Source organism: Solanum stenotomum, chromosome 3 (genome assembly GCF_019186545.1).
Source record: "Solanum stenotomum isolate F172 chromosome 3, ASM1918654v1, whole genome shotgun sequence".
NCBI classification, from domain to species: domain Eukaryota; kingdom Viridiplantae; phylum Streptophyta; class Magnoliopsida; order Solanales; family Solanaceae; genus Solanum; species Solanum stenotomum.
The window spans coordinates 3,702,099-3,718,846 of NC_064284.1; the positions used below are offsets into that span (position 1 = coordinate 3,702,099).

Here is a 16,748-nt window from a genome sequence, read left to right on the forward strand (position 1 = left end):
TTCTTCTTTTCCCTTTTGACAAGCATTACACGAGGCCTAACTATCTTCAGTGAGTTAACGAGTTTTCTTGTATTACGGAAGTTAGGCAAATCTCCTTGGAAATAAGTTTGAGTTAATGCCTGTTACATGATGTCTTCTTCTTAAGGATGTCATTTATGGTGCTGTTTCAGCTTAAACAACTCAAATGTGATTTTGATCTGTTTCTGTATTGAAAGTATCATGTGCTATTTGATAGGTCTTGCAAGAAGTATTGAGGTGCTATTCCGTCCCAGAAAATATGTTTGGTAGAGTTTGCATCATTATAGACAAGGTCAGTTTGATAATGTAATTCAATTCTTATTGTTTGAATAATAGTATTCCAAAAAGGCAATAGAACACACTGGTTACTTGATTGCATCTGTTCATTTTCAGTTGGATAACTGTTTCTTTGGCATTAAGTGTGAGCTGGTTATGGGTTTTCTTATCATATTATGCCTAATTCTTACTTTTAAAAAAGACTACTGTCTATTCTGAGGTAGTGGAATATGTTTGGCAACTTGATGTCACGATCCTGCATGAAATTCTATTCTGCTTGTCTACTTCTGTTTTGTTTTTGATATGATACAGATAGACATTGAATCACAAGTTAATTGAGGCCGGTTATATTAATCCTCTATTTCACTTTATTCAGACCCATTTCATTCCAATAGTCAGAAGTTTACTCTTCAGGGTGGGTCTTCAATTAAAAGTGCAACTTATTTATATCAGAGTTGTGCTTATTGCATTTTTCTCACATGATAAGCCAAATCACAAACCCCTCGACCTGGAGTCAAAAGTGGCCCTGTTTTCCACTTTTCTCTCTTGGTGATACGAACTACCAGCCTTAAGGTTGGAGGTGGTGTCATTTCCCCTAGGCTATCACTTACTTTCAAAGGTACCCTTTTAGCATTACATCTTAAAGGAGTCTATTGAGTTTTTTACTTCTAAAAGGAACCTAGCATTGTTATTTCTACTAGGAGCTCAATCTTTTTATTTTTTATTTTTTGGTGACCGTGGTGAGGGCCAGTTAATGAACAGACAGTTGTTTATAATATAGTTGATTTACGTATCTCCTACTGTACGTTTCAGTCTTCTTGTTCTAATCAACTCCTGTTACCCTCTTGTCTGAATAGATCGGAAAGATTCCAATGGATGATATCAGGAAAGATCTGTTGTCTGCTGATATGTCAGAGGTAGCTATTGAAGACCTATTGCAAGTCCTGTCACTGAAGTCTTTGGCAAAGTTAGAAGGTTGGCCGTTACAGCATTTACTTCACTAAGGTTTACCTATGGTCTTCTTCTATTTGTTGCTCAAGAAGTATCTCTTGGAATTTATTTCTTCACTTGTTATGTTATTATTCCCTTCATCCATACATGCCCACTAGTTAATGTAGATGATTGCGAACAAGTTAGTATGGCCCCTTTTGACTGTTTCTCAAGTTTTTGCCAAGCTAGCTCCATTAGCTCCATTAGAAGGCTGTGATTGGTCCAAAGGGCGGGTCACAGACGGATTTCTCGGTTATCAAAAAATATTTCTGTTTGGAGCAGCTTTCTTGCACATTGTGCTTTGTGACTTTGCATCTTCTTGATGCTTTCTAATATCATTTAATTACTTTACCAAAAAAAAAAGTTAGTTTGACCTTGTATATTACCTGAATTGTACCGTAGAAGATATTAAATTAGCTGTTGGAGGGTGCATAATATTTCCGGATGGGTAAAAAATCAGTAGCAGCTTATGTTGGCATTTCCTATCAAAAATAAATTCTTCAGACTTGAAATTTATATATTGTTAGATTATTAAATATTTTTTACCATGTGCGCACCCAAAGGGTAGTGGCGGCAGGTTTCCCTTGTCATAAAAAAAAAAAAAAAAAAAAATTCAAAAGATAATTGGAGTTGAAAGCGTTATGCATTGTCCAAAATACCCCTTTGTATGTACCATAATTTATTCAGTTTGGAAGTTTTATATCATGTAAAAAAGGTTTTATTTCATGGAAGTTTCGTCTTTGCTAGAACCTGTTAAGCACCCAGGAAGTGGATCCATGAATGTTGTATGAATTGCACCAGAGCTTTGTCTAGTCTAGCTGTAGATTGTTAACGAGAATATGAAGTGATAGAACTTCTAAGATATCCTCTTCTTGAACTTATGTGAATTTTCCAGATGAATATTGTATTTCTACCTGCATTCGAAACGGAACAGTTGAAATCCTCTACTGATGTATAAGTAAATAGTATAGCTTAGAGGTTTCTGATCTTGGTTTTTATACCTTTTTGTTTGTGCAGAGAAACTTGGGGCCTCAGGAGAAGCACTATCTGATTTGAAGCAACTATTTTCACTTGCTGAGAAGTATGGCTATTCAGAGTGGCTTCAGTTTGATGCATCAATTGTCCGTGGTTTGGCCTATTACACTGGGATTGTGTTTGAGGTTAGACTCGAGATTATTTTTGATAGTATTCTGAACTTTGTGCAAGAAGACTTGGAATTGGTTAACTGCTTGTTGGATTTGTCTTACTGATAAACTGTTTGCTCGTAAATGGGTATCTCTTCCACTTCATTGAGTAATTACAGTTTCCTGCAGGGATTTGACCGTGAAGGAAAGCTCCGGGCTATCTGTGGTGGTGGACGGTATGATCGGCTATTATCTACCTTTGGAGGCGATGATCTTCCAGCTTGTGGATTTGGATTTGGTGATGCTGTGATAGTAGAAGTGAGTAGAACTTCCTGTTTCCAGTCCTTTTTTTCCTTTTACTGGATGTTAGAGATAAAAAGTTCATTTTTTTTCCGATTGATGATCTGTGAAGCATGAAATACTTCTACTTTGAACTTAGGTGGAAGTTCACATTAATTTTATGGACATTGTTGAGATGGACTTCTTTTGCCTGTTTTGCTTCACTACTATTCTCAGTTTTCCATCCAATTCAAGTTTTTGGTTCTTGTGAAATTTATTAAATCTTTGAACATCACAGATTCTGTTTTCTCCATGCCTGTATCGGTGACCTGCATATAGCAACACTTGTAGGCATAGGGCATGAAATAGATCCCCTTGTGCACACAAACATGCAGCAAATGACAATCACCACTACCTTATCTTTTTTTTTTTTTTTTTTGAGAAGGTAACGATTTGTATTATAAACCAATACTTATGTAGTACAGAAAGCCCCTTTACAAAAACATATGAAAATCTAGGAACAAAAATAGCAAGCATGATTCTAATACTTCTAGGATTGCTTCTGACAAACACCACTACCTTATCTAAAATTCCATGATTGCACTAAGGGCTCCAACCAAGGCAGTCTTCTCAACTTTGCTTGTTTCCCTGAGATCTATAACCTTTTATTTCACAGAATAGTTGCTTTCAGTAAGATGAGTTTCTCCTGGGATAAGTCTTGCTGATAAAGATGGAGTATCGAGTATGTGAGCAGATTTGATGTTGAAAGGTGTCAGCAAAGGGAACAAGTTTTCTTTACATAAGATTTAGAAACTGTCTGTGAGCTCATGGTAGATTTGCACTATGAATCACTAGAGTGCAAGATAAAGGAGAACACCTAAAGATCTTTGAGCTTGTCATTTTTGAGATTTTATTTTGATCCTTTTTACTTCCAGGATAAAAGGGGAAGGAGTGGGGTGGGGTGGGGGGTGGCGGGTTGTTGCTAGCTGCCACTAGTCGTAGTCAGTATTTTGTGTACTTTAGAACTCTTCTTTTTCTTCTATGAGGAAGCTTCCTCCTTCCATTTTGATATCTGTGAAATGCTGCAGTAATATTTTATAGCTCTATTGCATAATTTCAATTTGAAAACCACCATTGGTTGCAGGGACATACCCTTTCTAGCCTTTTTGTGTCATCTGTATGTTTTCTGTTAGAAGATTAGGTCTAAACGGTATTTGTTTATGCTTTGTCTGTTGGGGAATACTCAGCTACTCAAGGAGAGGGGACTCCTACCAGAACTTAACCTCCAAGTAGAGAACATTGTCTGCTCACTGGATCAGGAACTTCAAGGTGCGGCATCTGCAGTTGCCACCATTCTCAGGGAAAAAGGGCGAAGCGTTGATCTGGTTTTGGAGAACAAGCCACTTAAGTGGTACATTACGATCTATATAGATTCACTATTCTTTGTTGATGTAGCTCCCTGCAGCTTCATTATGTATTTGCTGTTTCACTTTGAAACTCAATACTTCCAATTTTCCATTACTTGTTGTGAAGGGTGTTCAAGCGAGCAGCACGGATAAATGCACACAGATTGATTTTGGTTGGAAAGGCTGAATGGCAAAAAGGCATGGTCAATGTTAAGACTCTTTCAACAGGTGAGCAATTGGAGATAAAACTTGATGAACTGGAGTGACGGAACAGTGTCTTGGTGTATGCAATAGCTTTTTTGCCATTCTTTTTATAATAATTCTAAGTTGTTTATATAGCTGGTTTTTTAGTGATGGCAAAGCAATGAGGTATTAAATTTTGCAGTTATATTTTTCTTATGTTGGTGAAAGAAAACCCATTTATCCAATTTCAGGCTTGAAATCTTATTGCCTGTGTAATATCAATTAAAATAAATAAGGCCTCAATATAAAACTAACTGGTTTCAATATGTAAATCCTCTGTATTCTTTTGACTCTTCTTGGGATACATCTCATTCCAAAATCTGTGTAATTTAAGGCAAGTTGGAGATTTTCTGAATTAGAAGTTATATACATAGTGCACTTAAACATACATAAACATTTAAGTTTCTAGCCACAATAATAAATTAATTGCCATTAGAACAGGGAGAAGGCCTAAAATACTAGGGGCAAAATTGAGGAACTACCAAAGTAAAGTAGGATGCAAAACAATGTTTTATAGTAGAAGACTACAAGTATATATACAGATATTTGTACTAAGCTTTGCATTAACTAAATTAACATTTTAATGTGGAAAAGATATTTCACATTTTCACTCCATGCATCTCCCTAAACATGTAGTTTCCGGTTGATTTATCTATTATTTCCTTCCTACATTGGTATTTTTAAATATCCAATTGTGATCATAAACCTTTGTTAATTTGATTAAAAAATATGCATACTCTTTGTAAGAAGGGAACATAGGTGGAAACTCTAATTATACCATTTTGGTACTCTTTAATTCATACTTGGTCGTTTGGTTCATGGAATAAGGTGAGATATCTAAATTTAATCCAAACTTAATTCTAGATATTCCACCTCTTAATGTGATAAATTAGTTCAATAATTATAATCCCAAAATAACTTAATCTGCAAATTAAATGACCCTGTATTGTATTAAAAATACAAAATTCCTCAACGAAATGACTTTTTTTTACTGCTAAACATAGAACGAGTACAATGCAATTCACACGTCTGGTGGCGATTCTTGAACTAATTTATCTCATTTGCCCGATGTTGATTGAATTCTTTAACTAATTTATCTCAACTGCCCGATATTGATTGAAATTTTTTACTAATACGAGCATTTCAAGTTATGCAAAATATATATTTTAGCTTCATCAAATTTTATAATACAGATTTACTTTTTAAACAACATTTTTGAAATGAAATTTATAACTCACATTTTCAAAAATACAACTCATAAATTGCATTTTTTTTTTGTTTGTTTGTCCAAACAACTAAAATCCCAAGCAATCCACAGTCATGGCGTCTTTCTAAAAGAACCTCAACAACTACACTCACAGCTGCAAAGCAACAAATTGATGTNGCAATTCACACGTCTGGTGGTGATTTTTGAACTAATTTATCTCATTTGCCCAATGTTGATTAAATTCTTGAATTAATTTATCTCACCTGCCTGATATTGATTGAAATTTTTTACTAATACGAGCATTTCAAGTTATGCAAAATAGATTTACTTTTTAAACAATATTTTTGAAATGAAATTTATAACTCACATTTTCAAAAATACAACTCATAAATTGCATTTTTTTTTGTTTGTTTGTCCAAACAACTAAAATCCCAAGCAATCCAGAGTCATGGCGTCTTTCTAAAAGAACCTCAACAACTACACTCACAGCTGCAAAGCAACAAATTGATGTAATGGCCAGTCCTTCTCTTCTCGATTCTCTCTTCCAACGATCTTTAGAAGACTTAATCAAAGGTCTCCGTCTCTTCGTCGGCGATGAATCATCCTTCATCTCCAAAGCCGTCGACGAGATCCGCCGTGAAATCAAGTCCACCGATCAACAGACCAAAGCCATTGCTCTTCAGAAACTCACTTACTTGCATTCCATCCATGGCGTCGACATGTCTTGGGCTGCTTTTCATGCTATAGAACTCTCTTCCTCACAGTCTTTCAATTTCAAACGCATTGCTTATCTCGCCGCTTCGCTTTCATTCGATCCTTCAACTACTGACGTCATCCTCCTGCTGACTCATCAGCTTCGTAAGGACCTTCAATCTCCTAATTCGCACGAAGTAAGCCTCGCTCTTCATGCTTTGTATTTCATTTCTACACCTGATTTAGCCCGAGATTTAACTCCCGAGGTATTTACTTTACTGAATAGTAACAAGGGTTCTACTAGGAAGAAGGCAATTGCTATTATTTTGAGACTGTTTGAGTTATATCCAGATGCGGTTAGGGTTTGTTTTAAGAGATTAGTGGAAAATCTGGAGAATTCTGATCCGGCAATTGTATCTGCTGTTGTGGGTGTTTTTTGTGAGCTTGCTTGTAAAGAACCTAAATCTTATCTCCCTTTAGCGCCTGAATTTTATAAGATATTGGCGGATTCTAGGAATAATTGGCTATTGATTAAAGTTTTAAAGATTTTTGTGAAGTTGGCTCCATTGGAGCCGAGGTTGGGGAAAAAGCTGGTGGAGCCAATTTGTGACCATTTGAAGAAAACGGGTGCGAAGTCATTGGCTTTTGAGTGTGTGAGGACTATTGTTAGTAGTTTCAGTGAGCATGATTCTGCTGTAAGGCTTGCTGTTGAGAAGATTAAGGAGTTCTTGAATGAAGATGATCCAAATCTCAAGTATCTTGGTTTGCAAGCACTTACCATTGTTGCACCAAAGCATTTGTGGGCAGTCATGGAGAATAAGGATTTTGTGATTAAATCGTTAAGTGATGCGGATGCAAATATTAAACTTGAGGCCTTGCAGCTTGTTTTATCCATGGTTTATGAGGATAATGTGGTGGATATTTGCAAGGTTTTGATTAATTATGCTCTTAAGTCAGACCCAGAGTTCTGTAATGAGATTCTGGGATGCATCTTGTTGACATGTTCAAGAAATGTGTATGACATAATTGTGGATTTTGATTGGTATGTATCACTTCTTGGGGAAATGTCGAGAATTCCGCACTGTCAGAAGGGGGAGGAAATAGAGAATCAGCTTGTGGATATAGGTATGAGAGTCAAAGATGCAAGACCAGAACTTGTTCGAGTTGGCCGTGATTTGCTTATTGATCCTGCATTGCTTGGCAATCCTTTCGTACACAGGATTTTATCAGCAGCTGCTTGGGTGTCAGGGGAGTATGTTCGATTTTCAAAAAATCCATCAGAAATTGTGGAAGCACTGCTGCAACCAAGAACCAGTTTATTGCCATCATCAATAAAAGCTGTATATATCCAGTCTGCATTCAAAGTACTTACCTTTTATCTGCATTACTCTATTTCTACCAAAGGAGTTATTTCTTCAGCTTCTCAAGGAATGGCAGATCTGATGCATGGAAGAGTACAGGAGAATTCTCAGTTTGTAAGAACTGGACCAGTTGCTGATAGTGACACAGATGATGGGGGGTTGAATCCCAGGATGTTACATCGATCTGTTAGGGATGTTTCAGTAGAGAGTTTTGAGGATATGTCTGTTGCTCATGAGTGGTTGTCCTCGACTTCCTCAAAGGTAGAGCCAATCACTGAAGAGTCTATACTTAACATATTAGATCTCATAGAAATAACGTTGGGGCCACTAGCAGGAAGCCATGAGGTGGAGATACTGGAGAGGTCAAGAAATGTCCTTGGTTTGGTTGAACTGATAAGAGAAGAATTACCTGGTTTCTTGGTGAAAAGGGAAGAAGACAATGACAAGGGACAAAAGAAGACTCATGAAATGATCAAACTAATTGCTGAAGCTTTTTCAGAAGAGCTTGGTCCAGTTTCAGCAAGTTCTCAGGAAAGGGTGCCTATTCCTGAAGGAATGGTGCTTAATCAAAGTCTGGATGATCTGGATGCGATATGTGGTGACCTTGGGTTGCATATACCCACTTCTTTCTCCCTTGGAAAATCAATTTCCTCTGAGAAGGATGACGTTACCATGTCAGATCGGCAAAATAAGGAAGAATTTGAATCAACTGAATCGACATCTCTTCTTGCTGAGCATCGCAAACGTCACGGGCTATATTATTTACAGTCACAGAAAAAGGAGATGGTATATGATGATTACCCACCTGCTAATGACCTTAAGACTGGAGATAGTGCTGATGATGAGGCTGATGATCTGATTAAGCTGACAGAACAATCTCTCTTCTCTAAGAAAAAGGTAAACCAAGCAAAGCCTAGGCCTGTAGTAGTGAAACTGGATGATGGGGATGGACCTTTTATCCCTGCCAAAAAGGTAGAGTCAAAAGATGACCTAATCTCTGGTGCTGTGAGAGATGTTCTTTTAGGTGATGAAGCAACAACATCATCATCACGAACTAGGAAGTCTGACAAGTCATCAAGTAAGAGAAGACAGAAGGACAAGTTAGATATAGACAAGTCTTCTGGACCAAAAGAAGATTCTAAAATGATGGAGAATTCTGAACAAGACACTGCAAATTTGAGAAGAAGCAAACGCCATTCTCGTGGTAAAGAGAAGAAACATAGAAGTACTGCAAAAGATAGAGATGAACATGAAGAGGGAGATAAACAGAAGGTTAGCCATCACCACGGCAAGCATAAATCCAGACAAAGGGCAGACGGGGCTCTAACATTAGCAGCACAATCACCTGTTATTCCTGATTTTCTTTTGTAGCAATGATAAAATTTGTTCAATATGCCTTAGGTGAGTTCTTCTGTACATTACACTTCATTTTTTTTTACTGTTTTGGTTACTCATTATACTTGCAATTGGTGAAGTGGTTTTTCTCCAGCCTTTTATTTTCCCCGTGTGAAATATCTTTTGGGAAGGGTATATTTTTGAGTTCTCAACACTTGTACTAGGAAACCTTTATAAGGCCTTGACTGGTTATGATCCTTTGCTTCTATTTGTTTTTCTATTCATCTCTCATCTATGTGTGCATGCTCAGTCACATTCTTTGCTAGTTTGATGAAAGGTAAAAAGATAGGCACCAAGACCTTTTCCAAAATCAAAATTAAATGTGCTTATAGTCGCTGTATAAATGCCCCAAGAAAAATGATATAGTGGCTGATAAGAATATAAGAGGGCTAATCCATAGTCTATGGAAAAAGCTAAAAGATTCGTAATCTCCTATAGTTGGTGGATAAGATATAATGCTTTTGAATTTTTCATCATGAGGTCAATACATGCTTGGTGAGAGTTCATAATAACTCAGAAAAAAAGAGAATATGGACATGTTAGATTATGATAATCAGAAAAATATGCACAGGTTAAAAGATTTAGGCGAAATACACTTTTGACATTGTGCCTAAGAGCGAGCTGCTTGTAGGATTGCTGTACATTGGTGTTATAACTGAAAAAACCAGTTCCTTCATCAAATGCCAATCCAAAGAAAAACTCATTCTCTCCAAAGATGAGTTATATTCCATTTGATTAAGAAAAACCTTCACAAGTGAGGTTTGCTTCGTGGTAGAGACCTCCACCACCAACAGGTAGATTCCGCTCATGTGAAGTGCAAGTGCAATCCTTGTGGAATGAGGGTAGGTGTATAAATCAAGAGAGGGACCAATAGACAAGCAGTCCCTTCTAAATAACTGAAACCATTATTTGTTATCCCTTTTGTTATTATCAAGAAGCTTGCATTCTAACCTTCTAAACAACTATGGATTCTGTACTGCCATAACTGACACATTACTGAAATTGTATGGCTGCCAATATTGGGATTCCACCTCAGTTTGGGATTTTCGGCTGTGTAACAGCTGTGAAGTGGTTGAGCATATTGAGGGAGATTATACTGACTTAATTCTTTGCTGTTTACTTCTGTTCTGCTGGCATGAGAAACATCTTCCATTGTTTTCTATCCATGAGTGTGAATCTATTGTTACTGCAGACAGACGTCTTACTTAACCAAAAAAGAAAAGAGTTACAGATGCAGCAGATGTCTGAAAGAAAAAATGGAAATATCTTAGTGTAGAAAGAATCACCTTACAGAATTTTTGGAAGCAGAGAACCCCTCCCCTTTTTCCTCCAATGTTGCCTGCCTAGTATATATTCTGTTCTGTTTTTCTTATCAAAAAATTGTTTCTGTTATTGGTTTCAACTGTCATAAGAGACTGTGTGAAGGAGATGTGATCTCAGAAAACTCTAGATTCAAAGACTCACTGCATGATCAGCAGATCAAGAGCTTGATATACATGAGAGGTATACAGTGGACGAAACTTTCATTGTTGTTACTGCTTTCATTTCTGTATTCTCTTTTTTCAAACTGTCTTTGGATGCTTTACTTGAGCCGAGGGTCTATTGGAAACAACTTCTCTATCTTATGAGGTAAGGGTAAGGTCTGCAATGCGTATGTGATTTCTCTGTCTTGTTGCTGTACTGTTTGCTTGGAAGAAAAACAACGAAGTGAGAAATCAAATAGTACCACTTTAGATACGTCAAGAGGAAAAGGAGGGAACCATAAGAAATGCCACAAATCATGGCTGATGTTTGACCATACATTCATTTTAGGAAATCATAAAATATTTATTGATAATAACACACATCAAATTAAGGTAAAACGTGTATTCTATTATATTTCTTATATCTACCTTACCGTTACGGAATTACCTCACTTTTTTCAACATTCATCCCAATTCCCAAAGAATAAGTTCTGTTATAATGGAAACTAATGTATCTCAATTTAAAAAGCTAAAAGAAAAAATCTCTTTGATTTTCTCTAATCCTTGTCAACTAAAATTCCAAAAGGGATTTAGTAGAGGTAAATCTAAAATTTCAGTTGATGAGTTCAACCTTTAAATTATTAAAACTTATGGGTTCATGTAATTTATTAAAGTTATTTTCGAAAATAACTTGTGAAATGTTATGTTACTATATTATAAACTCATGTCCCACGGAAAAATTATTTGTTACGAAGGTTAAAAAAAAAACCCAAAATAGAAATGAGAGACAGGTACGTGGAGTTGCCAATGCCTAAGGTTGTCTTCCGGAAGTCATGGGAATATTTTGGATTAATTGGGATCCACTTGGCATAACACAAATTCTTCTTCCTCCTCCATCTTTCTTCTAAAAAAAAAAAACACAAAAAAAACTTGTAAATTATAGCTGTAAAAACTAATCATTTTTTTCTTAAATGTGTTGAATAAATAAATATTCCCTCAACATGTCTCAACATCAACTCCAAGAATATTCTCTCTCTGGTAATTTTCACAATTACTCAATTCCTTCTTCCTCTCACATTTTTTCAACAATGATTAGATCATCACGTTTCCACTTCTATCTTTTTCTACATTATAATAATTCATGTAATTAATATTAATCCAGATTAGTAAAATTCTTTTCTATAAGAACCTCTCTTTTACAAATAATTGTATTTGATATTAACGCGTTCAGATTATTGTAGTACGAAAAAGATAAATAGGAGAGGTAAATCAAAGTAAATATTAAATACAATTTTTTTTTACATATTATTGAAATCCTTACATGAATGTCTTGGAGATATAAAACAAATTAGTTAAAATAATAATTAATTAGAATATGTCTTGTGTCTAATTCTAGTGAAAAAGCATGTAGTTAATTTTTTTGCTTCCATCTCAACTATATATATTTCCTCCTCTTCTTCCTCCTCATTTGCTTTGCTCCATTTTAGTATTTTTTTCGAATTCTTTTCTTTCGAGTTAGGGTCTATCTTGTTAATTATGTCTTGAATTTGTTTATCTCTTATATATTTTTAGAAAACTCATAATTTCTATTGATTTAGAAAATCTATTGTCCTAATAAATTTTGGAAAGAAAATCTAGTAGGATAGGAAAAATCTCTCTTATAAGTTTGGAGACTAACTATTCGAATATATATAAGAGTTGTAGTTGTCCATTTATTCATCCTTGTGTTATTTCTTCTCTCTTCGCTTTGTGTTTGATTGTGTGTTGGATAACCCAACCCACAATTTTCCGCAAGAAACAATCTCTCTATTCTACAAAGGTAAAAAGCAAGGTTTGCGATTCTGCGTATATCTTATCTTCCTCAAACTCTACTCGTGGGATTGCAGTGTCGTTGTAGTAGTATTTTTTTCCATAGAGTTTCAAGAAAATGAAGAATGAACAACAATATCAATTCACTACTACAAAACTATTCAGTATTTCTCAAAGGTACCTCCATAATCTTGTGTCCTATTTTATTTTATTTGGGTCTGGTTTAGTAATTGGTATAACACTATTTTTTTATCTCCAAGATCTAATTCCCAACACTTTACAAAACAAATTATTTTTCCCCCAAATAATCCAATTAACCTCACCTCCACCTCCACCCCCACCCCATATACCAATACCCCCACCACCACCACCATCACTTCCACAACCTCAACAACAAATTCCTCTTGTTTTAAATAATGAGAACAAAATTTTAGACCCTAGTAGAATAGGGTTAAAAGATTTTATGAAGACACCAAAATTAAGTACTCCTAAACATGATATGAAAGATGAAGAGTTGATATCGAGGGCTATGATGGTGCCACGTGTCAGTGATTTGCCATTTAAGAGAAAACCAAAGATTGCTTTTATGTTTCTTGCAAGAGGAAGTTTACCATTGGCTCCATTATGGGAAAGATTTTTCCAAGGACATGAAGGTCTTTATTCTATTTATATTCATTCTCAACCATCTTTTAATGGAACTGCTCCACAAGAAGGACCTATTTTTCATGGCAGAAGAGTAGCAAGTAAGGTAAGTTTAATTTACTATCACTATTGATTAATTAATTATAATTTGCTTTTGCTATGCTTCGAATCTAGGTCATTACGACACATTATTAGGGTATAAGGTTTGTTTATTGGTACAGATAGCATTTTTATCGGATATGGGATTTACCATGCACTCTCTTAAGTACTCAACGTCTTCATTTGCCTAAACTCAATATTTAACCATAAGTATTTTGATATATAATTGTGGCCAAATTATTCTATAACTTTGTCTATCAAAGCTTTAACAGATGAGAAAACTATTATTATTTTTGCTTGAACTCGAACTAATATATGAGAAGTATTAATTGTAATGTGATGAAAAAAATGACAATTAACCTTCCGTTAGACCGGAGGCGGAGCTAGGCATGGGATTTATGGATTCGGACGAATTCAGTTATTTTTCCATAGATCTTATATTTGTACTAAAAAATTAAATAAATATATATGTATATTAATTCGTGAACTTCTGACAAAATTGATTGATAACTTAATAATACACTTTTTGTACTATCTGTATATATAATTTAAATATTTTTCTTATAGCTGATTCATATGCAATGACAATTTTTTAAATTAGCTACAAAAAGTAATGTTTTGTTTGTTTTCATGGTCACATAGAGATCTACAAGTTAATTTATAAAATATTACGCACAAACCTAGTATAGTGGAAAAATATATAATGAGTTGATGAGGAGAAAAATTCAACTGGTGCCGTATCAAATGGTCCGTGTTTTACTAGACAGCACGGAAACTGAGCAGGGGCGGATGTACGCGTTAAATTGAATTCATAGAATTTAAATTCTAAATCTGTCAAATATAAAATTTTATATTATTGATGATGCAATATTATAAATAGTAATAATACTAGCGGATTTTGATGAATATAGATCACCATATATTAGTTGACTTAGACCATTTATATGTCTTGGTGTTTTATAAACGCGTCTTTTGGCATTAATTACCGAGAATCCTGGTACTCTTTGGCTATAATATTGTAAGATTGGACTATTTTACGACACTTGTGTGATTGTGTAATTAATGCCAATTATGATGCTTATGGAGAGACTTGTGTGATGTACCAAATATGGTGTTTGTTTGATAAATTTAATTAAAAAATAAAGTTTGGTCTATATTATTAATAATGGATCCAGAGTGTTATCTATGATTAACGGGAAACTAATAATTTTTGCTCTTATATTAATAGTGTATTTAAAACCTTTTTAAGTATATCTATAAATGTTTTAAATCCTAAATTCACCTCTACTTATTATCAGTTATATAACTTTTGGCATAATGATAAATATTTGATCCTAACGATTGAAAATGAAAGTTTTTTAAGACAAGAGACTAGTGAGTAAGTTGTCAAGACAAGCACTTTTTGTTGTAGATTTCTTTTATTCTACTCCTTTTACCAACTTAGAGAAAAAAACACTTTTTCCTTCTACTATATGTTGCTACATTTTATGAAATTCCTTTCTTCTATGCCTTGGCATCTTTATCTTTTGCACGTGAACACTAGAAGGGCATGTTGGACTCCACAAACAGTTTAGAATCTTTTTACACAAATAGTCGGTCAAATTTACAGTTTACTTTTTATAGTTAGTATACATGTAATTAAAGCAGTCGAGTGAACAATTATTTAATTAGGTTAATTCTTCAACTTCCTTACTTTATGTTTGAAGCAGAGCCCATATTGGATTAGGCCCAATTAATCACTATAGAAGGATAAGTATCTGGGCTTTTAGGAAAGTAATTTTGAGTCCATTAAAATTTTACTTTTGCAAAAATCCTTTTTTTTTTCCCACCTAGTTAGTTGGAAGATCTAATTGTTTAGTAAATCATAAACTTAACATTTTAACGTGTTTTTAAAAAACTTTTTGCAGAAAGTAGAATGGGGAAAATTTAACATGGTGGAAGCAGAACAACGATTACTAGCGAACGCATTATTAGACCTATCGAACGAGCGTTTCGTGCTTCTTTCAGAGTCATGCATTCCTCTCTACAACTTCACAACCATCTACAACTACATCATCAACTCCGCAAACACCTTCATGGAGTCTTACGACTTAATAAGCCCCGTGGGACGAGGTCGTTACAGCAAGAAAATGAAACCATTGGTCACCCTAGACCAATGGCGAAAAGGGTCCCAATGGTTCGAGGTCGATCGAGAGATAGCCATGGACATAATATCAGATCAAAAATATTCTCATTTATTCAAGAGATTTTGTAGGCCAGCATGTTACTCAGATGAACATTATTTGCCAACATTTGTGACAATGAAATATTGGTGGAAAAATGAAAATAGAACATTGACTTGGGTTGATTGGGCCAAAGGTGGGCCTCATCCAACAAAATTTATTAGGCCTGAAGTGACTGAAGATTTGCTTAATGGGATGAGAAATGGGACCAAATGTGAGTATAATGGGCGGCCCAGTAACATGTGTTACTTGTTTGCTAGGAAGTTTTTGCCAAGCACTTTAGATAGGCTTCTGAGATTTGCTCCTAAAATCATGAAATTTGGATAAATTAATATTTGTAATTTTTTAAAAGTTTGAATATTTTTGTTAATTATTTCCAGTTCCTGCATTGAGTTCAGTGGGACTGATAATACATCATATTCATTTCTATTTATTTGCATGTGTTACAACTCAATCGGTTATTTTTTTTAGGAGACTTGATTTCTCAAATGATTTCTAGACTAATAGTTACTTTCTCTGTTTCAATTTATGTGACACAGTTTGATTTGATACAATGTGTAATAAATAAAAGAAAAGACTTTTGAAATTTATAGTCTAAAAATTCTTAAATATTTGGCATGGTTGAAAATCAATTCATTAAGGGTAAAAGAGGCATTTTAAAGTTAAATTATTTCTAGTTATAGTAAGGTGACATTTTTTTTTGAGACGGATTAAAAAGAAAAGTGTGTCACATAAATGGGATGGAGGGAGTATTATTTTAGAAATTTACTTTTTTTATTGAAAAAAATTGAATTAAGTGGAAAAAATGATTTTATATGAGATTAATAACTATTAATTGAGTGATAATCAACGCTTTCGGATGTGATGAAAATTGCAGACTTTATTAGTTAAAGTATTAAGTGTACTTCTCCCCAAAAGAATAAAGGAATTAATAAGGGTTTTTTTTTTCTCTATTGAAAATTTCCAAGTCTTTGTTTGGTAGCTTCTTTGTAATTGTTCAACAGACTAGACCTGACCTAAACTAAACTAAGACCACACACAAAATCCTTTTTGGTGTGTGTATGATATACTCTATGAATTATGTCGTTTTGAATATGGTACGTGATTACTGTAAAAAAAATCTCTTATATATCGTTAGTAGTAAAATATGAGAATGTTGAAATAAAAAACTTATTACAGCAAGTTTCATTCGAATTCTGTTGGCTAAAAACTTATAATATATTTTCTTTAAATAATTTTTTAGCGACTCTGGATATAATATATTCCTGATATTCTAGATAAATACAAATAGGTGGAAAAAAATTTCATAAAATCTTTTGTTAGCACTTGTTTTCTTGTAAACTTGGACGAAACCGAGTATAAATTTGCGTTGGATAAAAAAGCGATGAGTGCTATACTCGTCGATGGGATTGAATTTGAAAAATATGTGTACTGTTGAAAATGAAATGACAAGGACCAAGTGACTTGGACATACAACGACCGACTAATTAATAATTTTAGTACTATATAATAGTCCGCAGC

The 16,748-nt window shown here is 34.5% G+C and overlaps 3 protein-coding genes across 3 annotated transcripts in view; all 3 read left to right on the top strand.

The window, feature by feature from the left end:
* Positions 1-4,540, top strand: part of LOC125858407 (histidine--tRNA ligase, chloroplastic/mitochondrial) — a 10,576-nt gene extending 6,036 nt beyond the window's left edge. Inside the window, exons 6-11 of the mRNA XM_049538178.1 lie at positions 236-310; positions 1,152-1,269; positions 2,302-2,444; positions 2,598-2,726; positions 3,935-4,098; positions 4,221-4,540. Of these exons, the coding sequence (XP_049394135.1) occupies positions 236-310; positions 1,152-1,269; positions 2,302-2,444; positions 2,598-2,726; positions 3,935-4,098; positions 4,221-4,359 (768 nt within the window). The 3' untranslated portion in view covers positions 4,360-4,540. The remainder of the gene's footprint in view (positions 1-235; positions 311-1,151; positions 1,270-2,301; positions 2,445-2,597; positions 2,727-3,934; positions 4,099-4,220) is intronic.
* Positions 4,541-5,978: 1,438 nt separating this feature from the next.
* Positions 5,979-9,085, top strand: LOC125858400 (AP-3 complex subunit delta). Its single transcript, XM_049538161.1, has one exon. It carries the CDS (start codon positions 6,056-6,058, stop codon positions 8,966-8,968), a length of 2,913 nt encoding a protein of 970 aa, XP_049394118.1. The 5' UTR covers positions 5,979-6,055; the 3' UTR covers positions 8,969-9,085.
* Positions 9,086-12,312: 3,227 nt separating this feature from the next.
* On the top strand, positions 12,313-15,570 carry LOC125858410 (glycosyltransferase BC10-like). Its single transcript, XM_049538182.1, has 2 exons — positions 12,313-13,012; positions 14,913-15,570. Exons 1-2 carry the CDS (start codon positions 12,383-12,385, stop codon positions 15,552-15,554), a joined length of 1,272 nt encoding a protein of 423 aa, XP_049394139.1. The 5' UTR covers positions 12,313-12,382; the 3' UTR covers positions 15,555-15,570.
* The last annotated feature ends 1,178 nt before the right edge of the window (positions 15,571-16,748 follow it).